The sequence below is a fragment of the Cyprinus carpio genome, chromosome B20, assembly GCF_018340385.1.
Source record: "Cyprinus carpio isolate SPL01 chromosome B20, ASM1834038v1, whole genome shotgun sequence".
NCBI lineage: Eukaryota > Metazoa > Chordata > Actinopteri > Cypriniformes > Cyprinidae > Cyprinus > Cyprinus carpio.
Window position 1 is genome coordinate 18,697,177 of NC_056616.1, and position 6,989 is coordinate 18,704,165.

General features: G+C 38.9%; 1 protein-coding gene across 2 annotated transcripts in view; it reads left to right on the forward strand.

The window, feature by feature from the left end:
• The window catches only part of LOC122141128 (sestrin-1-like), a 44,785-nt gene extending 38,812 nt beyond the window's left edge, over positions 1 to 5,973 (forward strand). Inside the window, exons 1-10 of one of the 2 annotated variants that reach the window (XM_042747396.1) lie at positions 1,711 to 1,963; positions 2,795 to 2,860; positions 3,063 to 3,263; positions 3,348 to 3,530; positions 4,431 to 4,661; positions 4,833 to 4,980; positions 5,067 to 5,179; positions 5,285 to 5,475; positions 5,585 to 5,729; positions 5,824 to 5,973. In XM_042747396.1, coding sequence (XP_042603330.1) covers positions 1,862 to 1,963; positions 2,795 to 2,860; positions 3,063 to 3,263; positions 3,348 to 3,530; positions 4,431 to 4,661; positions 4,833 to 4,980; positions 5,067 to 5,179; positions 5,285 to 5,475; positions 5,585 to 5,729; positions 5,824 to 5,910 — 1,467 coding nt within the window. In that variant the 5' untranslated portion in view covers positions 1,711 to 1,861 and the 3' untranslated portion in view covers positions 5,911 to 5,973. Of the gene's footprint in view, positions 1 to 1,710; positions 1,964 to 2,794; positions 2,861 to 3,062; positions 3,264 to 3,347; positions 3,531 to 4,430; positions 4,662 to 4,832; positions 4,981 to 5,066; positions 5,180 to 5,284; positions 5,476 to 5,584; positions 5,730 to 5,823 lie in introns of those variants that run through there. The other variant, XM_042747395.1, reaches the window with a different exon arrangement.
• Positions 5,974 to 6,989: the final 1,016 nt, after the last annotated feature.

Here is a 6,989-nt window from a genome sequence, read left to right on the forward strand (position 1 = left end):
CTTGTTTAACATGTTTTACTGGTACAAAAATGAAATTTGATCATTTGTATATTCTTTTAAGTATATCAGATGCATATGTCCGGACATGTTCCTTTTGTGTGATACATAAATGACCTTATTAATACACTGGAACAATTACTTAAAATGACCTAAAAGCAAGATTTATGCTTATGGTATAAGCTTTTATTATTAGATCTGTTTTAGGTTTGTTTCTGCATGTGAATGGAGTCTTTCCACTTTTTTGTGGTCTGTTTCCATAGATATAACCAACTGCGCAGCTGAGCCCAATGTTATGATACGGTGTGGGTACAGTAAATCCTGAAGTTTGTTCTCAGATAATAGTTATGGCTCTTTTAATAAAAAGAGGAAAGGGTGCCTTGGGGGAGGTGGGCGCAAGGCAAACACTGACCATTCTCTTCTGTAGGTTTGCTGAGCCATAGGGCTCAGTGAGCCTGGTTAACCACCCCCCTCTCACCAGAGAGAGTGCTGACTCCTGCTCTGGTCTGTTTACACCCCCTCAGCCCCCCGATGTAGGACGGTCCCTTCAGACACAATGAACATGCTGAATAGCTACTCTTCATCTCCTAAGCGATGCCAAATCCACACGCTTTGACAGCCTTCTGCTCGTGCACAGGACTTTAATTCATGTTTGTTGGGCTTTTCTACTCCACAATATATTCTACAATAGTGTATTTCAACATATAGAGGGAAATATAAGACATTATGCTTTAGTTGTGAATCATTCAATATGTTGGTAAGATTGAAGCTCAACTGTATGAATAAAATTCTAAAGTGCATTGCATCATCTGGATAAAATACTTTTTCTTATTTTATTCGTTTGAAAACCAAGGCACCTGTAGAAGTTTTTTTTTTTTTCTTCTTCCTAGAAAAGAATCAATCGCTGAGCCAAAAGCGTCACTTTATCTATTAGGTGCCTTGACTTGTCCCCTGTGGGGCATATAAAGCTGACGGCAGGAATTGATCTTGGCTTGTTTTTCACTGTAGCCCGTCCATGCCGTCATCCTAATTCACGTTGCGGGGCTTGTTTACTGCAGTTCGCATTTGCTGAAGGAAAAACATCCCCTCCCAATTGCTTAGGTTACTTTAAAAAATCTGTCCCTTTCACCGGGCAGTTGGAACGGCAGGAGGTAACAATGTTACATAGACTAGAAAAATCATGATTATGTAAATAGGTTTATTGAAAGACAGTTAAAGTCTGTTAAGTATTAACCAACATTAAAAAGCTTTTCCAGTCATACGTCTGAAAGAATAGCACCCTATCAAAAGTGCATTGAGATCAGCTCAACAATAACGTTTTAAATATTTAGTTCACATCAAAAAAATTAATTTCTGTCATTTGCTATCATTCACGTTGTTCCAAGACTGACTTTCTTGTGTGAAACATAAAAGAAAATGTTAGGCGGAATGTGAGACGATGCATTAAGTTTCATTGCATCCTTTATCCCAGTAAATGGCTATCGGTCTTCCTAACATGTTCTTTTCACTGATGAAAGGGGTTTGCAACGACGTTATGGTGTTAATGATGACAGAATTTTCTTTTTTGCGTGAACTACCGTTTTAAGTCGCCTGTAGGTGCAAGTCTCTTTTAACCCCGCCTCTTTGTCGTTGATTGGACAACGTAGGTTGTTTTCGCAACCCGATTGGCTACTGGGCTCGTCAGTCATATTTACAGCCTGTTATTTACCACAAGAGGGGTAGGAAAGAGTGGGTATTCTGTTCGGGAGCTTCAACAGCTGACATGAGCGGGTAGCGTAACCAAATGCCTCAAGGAACAACGGGAGCTAAAACAAATACAAGCTAGTCGCTCTAATTTTTTTATTTAGAAGTAGAAAAGCGCAATATGAGGCACGCATCGGCATCTAATGAAACTATGGAAAACTCCTCTCTCACCATGACAGACTTGTTCAAAATTTGCACACAGTGCGAGCGACTTAGTAAAAAGGTAAGAAAGCGAATAAGAGCTTGACATCGAGTTTATCTAAAGACAGATGTGCTTTTAGTTAACCTGTTTTGTTAGTCTAATTTTTCAGTGATTTTAAATATTGTCCGTTTATTGAGTCCGTTTGCTGCAGTGCAGTCAGTTCTTTGTACTTGCATCATGAACACTGCTTGCTTGTTTTTCTCAGTCTTCTGTCATCGGATCAATAGGCGCTCGTCTTTTATCAGTGACTGACCGTATTAAAGTCAGTGTCACATCGTCTAAATGCGTTTTTTTTATTCAAGCAACGCACTAAAATCATATATGCAAGATTGCCATTGTGTGGAACTGATGTATGTTGTTGCAAGGGGACAGACTGAATTGCTCACAGCGTCAAGTTTAATCGCATTCAATAATGTATTTTAAAAGGATTGCTTGCATATTCCTGTCTGAGTCAGCTATTTTGGCATGATTATGTCACTGGTATATTGCTAACTCAGACAACCTTTTTGTTCATAGTGAATCTAGGTTGTTTTGAATCATTCTCTTTGTGCCTTTGACAGCTTATATTGTATCAATAACAGATGAATGATGTTCAAGTTCTTACTGTTGCTACTGATTGCATTATGTATTGTGTTATGCATTATGAAGAATTTCTTTTCTAGCCCATGCCAGAGAAAATTCTAGAACCAGCCATTGATATTTGAGCTGAGGAAGGATGTTGTTTTTAAGAGCTCTCAGTCTGATGCCAGGATTTCTTCGATTTAATAATCGCAGCTTCGTGCCAAGTGCTTCTTTCGGGTTTTGACATGTATGTCGATCATGTAGTCATGTTATTGGTCTTGATCTTTTTAGGACGTTGGAGTGCGAATCCCCAGACCGGTGGGAAATGGACCAAGTAGATTCATACCAGAGAAAGAGGTTAGTGTTAACATCAACCCTGCTGGATTTAAAGTTGGCATGAATCTCACTCCAACCATTATAATCAACTAATTGAACCCACCCCCCACACTCTTTTTTTTTTTGGCATTAAAAGCGTTTATCATCACATTCTCTAGTCAAACTATTTTACAAGTACTGAATTCCCCAGGTTTACATCATCTTTATTCCCCTGTTGTTCCAGATACTTCAAGTCAGTAAATTGGATAAAAGAATACAGTCGATTTTTGAGGACGCCTTTGCAGTGCTCGGTCGCCTTGACAACATCTCCTTAGTGATGGGGTTCCATCCTCAGTATCTGGAGAACTTTCTTAAGACACAACATTACCTGCTTCAGATGGACGGTCCATTGTCTCTGCACTGCAGACATTACATAGGGATAATGGTGAGATTGCAGACTGTATTTTTGTATGCAACTCAAAAATCACATTGATAGATTTTTTTCTAAATGCACATTTGTCTTTAACAGGCTGCTGCCAGGCATCAGTGCACGTATCTGGTCAACCTGCACGTGAATGACTTCCTGCAGGTCGGAGGTGATCCCAAGTGGCTGAATGGTCTGGAAGAAGCCCCACAGAAGCTGCAGGCTCTTGGGGAGCTCAATAAGATCCTGGCCCATCGCCCCTGGTTGCTCACCAAAGAACACATTGAGGTATGACTTCAACCTCACAGTCACACGTGGATACTCACCTACAGCTGTTACGCAACTCTAAAAAGCGCAAAGAAGTTTTATAATGCTGTTAGAGACAACTATTAGGTAATAGGTCAGTCTTGTTTCAGTAGATATTCATTTTAATGGAGTTGTACTAATATGTGCCTTTTACATAGCACTTTTTTTGTGGTAAATCTGATCATTTATTTAACATACAGTGATTTGAATGATCCTATTATCTGATAACCATAAATTGAATTAAAAGTCTGTTAATTTATTAAAATCATGTTGATGAAATTCCATAAATTAAAAGCATGTTAATTTCTGCATAAATATTTTTTTTGGATATTATTTGGAGTTCCTAAAATGTCTGAAAAATGTCAGGTAGAACTAATATCATAATAATATTTTTTTTTAAAAAGGTCTAATTAAAGATTGAAATTCTTGAAAAGAAAGTTGTATTTAATAGTTTTGTGTAATATTCCTTTGAGGGGGAAAAAATGCTTCACAGCTTAATATTTTAATATTTAAAAATATTTGTCAAATTTTATAATGTGTGATTCCCCCTAAAACTGGGATTGTGAATGTATTATTCATAATATTTGTAAAGAAAAGTCCTTGTCTTAAAAAATTGAAAACAATAAATAAGTTGTGTGCACTCGCATGTATTCCCTGTGTATGGAAAATATGCTATTGCTTTTTACTTGATGGTAACGGCATGAGTCATTAAACTGAAACTTTTCTTGAAAATGTTTTTTTAAAACCACCTGAAACCAACACAAATACCAAAAGTACATTTCTAAGAATTAGATCTTTCAAATCTTTTTCCTTTTCTTTGTTGTGGACACTATTACATTTGATTGAACCTTATATATATAATTTTTTTTCCTTTTTTTACAGCGTCTACTGAAGGCAGAGGAGCACAGCTGGTCGCTGGCCGAGCTGATCCATGTTGTGGTGTTACTCACACTCTATCACTCTCTGGCCTCCTTTACGTTTGGTTGCGGCATCAACCCTGACATCCACACAGATGGAGGACATACGTTCAGGCCACCCTCGCTCAGCGGTTACTGCGCTTGTGACATTGCCAATGGCAATGGTGCCCTGGAGGAGATGTTTGGGAACCAGCAGGTGAGACAAAGGGAAATGTATTCAAAGAAGATTTTTTTTATATTTGCTCATCTTCCATCCAGTCGTCCTGAAAAGAGATCTGTGGAATGCATGGAGTGCAAGGTTGAAATTCCTGACCATAGAGCTTACATAAACTTGTGATGACCTAGATTCCTGTATGCGTGTGTTTAGGTGTCTGAGTTGTCTGGTGAAGTGGAAGTGCTGATGGAGAAGATGAAACAGCTCCAGGAATGTCATGACGAAGAGGAAGCCAGTCAGGAGGAAATGGCCACTCGTTTTGAGAGGGAGAAGACCGAGAGCATGCTGGTGGTCACCTCAGGTAAGAGGATTAATTTTTTTTTTTAGGTTTGTTTCAAACTACAATTCCAGGATGACTTGTATCAAAACAACATGTTTGATCAACAGAGGACGAGGAGTGTGTACCATCCAGAGATGTTTCACGCCACTTCGAAGACCCTAGTTATGGCTACAAGGACTTTTACAGAAGAGGAGAACATGTGCCCACCCTCAGAGTGCAGGTGAGAAGAAAGTCGCATTGTCTTGCATGTTATCATTGGTAGTCAAAAAAAAATAAAAATGGAGGACTAAAATAACAAAAATATGATATTTTCTCCCCTTGACAGGACTATAGTTGGGAAGATCATGGCTTTTCCCTTGTGAATCGTCTGTATCCGGATTTTGGACAGCTTCTTGATGAAAAGTTCCAGATCGCATACAATCTGACGTACAACACAATGGCAACACACCAGGGTGTGGACACTTCCATGCTTCGTCGAGCCATCTGGAACTACATCCACTGCATGTTCGGGATTCGGTACGTTTCTCCACTTTTTATTTAAATTTGTTCAGATATTATTTAGATATTAGTTGTTATTTTATTTGTATTTAGTTATTTAAATCATATTGCTTTCTCTGTCTAATAGGTACGATGATTATGATTATGGAGAAATTAACCAACTGCTAGACCGCGGTTTTAAAGTCTACATCAAAACTATGGTGCGTACTCCAGAGAAGATCACCAAGAGGATGTACGACAGCTTCTGGAGGCAGTTCAAGCACTCTGAGAAAGTAAGAAGCACTTCTGACCAAAAAAAAATGAACTGACAACAGGTTCAATCATCTCTGTTCAAGTTAATAATGATTCTTTTATTTTGTCTTTCAGGTCCACGTTAATTTGCTTCTTATGGAAGCGCGCATGCAGGCAGAACTGCTCTACGCTCTGAGAGCTATCACTCGCTACATGACATGAAGTGTTGTTCTTGTCTACCTTTTGATAATTTTTTTACTTACTGTTGTTGACGTTGGACACTTATTAAAAAGTAAAAGTGAAAATGAATGGAAATGGAAAAAATAAAAAGGAGGAAGAAGGGGGGGGGGGGGGGGGAGATGACAAGGTTGTTTTGTTAAAAGAAGGGAAAAAAAAAACAACGGTCAACTGAACCTACTTGCTGAATCACTTGTGTGGCTGCTCGGCCTGCAGTGTCTAAACCGGCCACTGGGGGGAGTGGGGCCATCTGAGCAAAATCCCTCTAGTGTTTAAGAGGACAAGCTGAGACTGCGAGCTTCTGGAGGCCAGACCTCCTTTAGTATTTCAAATGCATCTGCGATAAGATGCCGTATAATCATATCTTCTTTTTGAATGCATCTGCGATAAGATGCCGTATAATCATATCTTATTTTTGAGGACAAATAGCAACTCCAACACCAGTGCAGAAAGACTGCACTAACATGACTATCTTCTAGTGTTTTTATTTTTTTTTTATATATATTGTTTTTATTTTTTGTTCAGCAGTGGCTAGAGATAGAAGCATTACTGATTTTGCATAAACGCGTGCCTAGTCATGCGCAGCACTGGCAACAGATGCTGAGGTGCCGTCTGTTCATGCTGCTTTTCTCAATTGAGAGGCCTCAAGACACCCAACCATCACCCATTTGTATAAGCTAATCCAGGAACGATTGTGTTAGTGTGAGTGTGAGAGCGCAATTCAAAAGTAATAGCTGTCTGAGCCCTTGTTAGAGTTTACTGTAAGACACCACTTTGTCTAATTATGACATTTCCAATGTGTGAATGTTATGGGGGGAATAAAAAATCCAAACATAGGCTCTTTTTGGGGTTTCACGCATTAAAAATATCAAAGCACTTTTTTTAAAACAATGTTAAGCTTCAGCTTTTATGTAGCCATTTTGTTTCGATGACCATTTTCGATCTTTTTTATTTGTGTTAGTGACTTTCAAAGCGGAAAGGTCTTCCTTTTGTGACGTGCTTCCTGTTTCTCTGATCCATCCGCCTTATCTGTCTTCCTTTGAATGCACGGTCATCTTAACTCC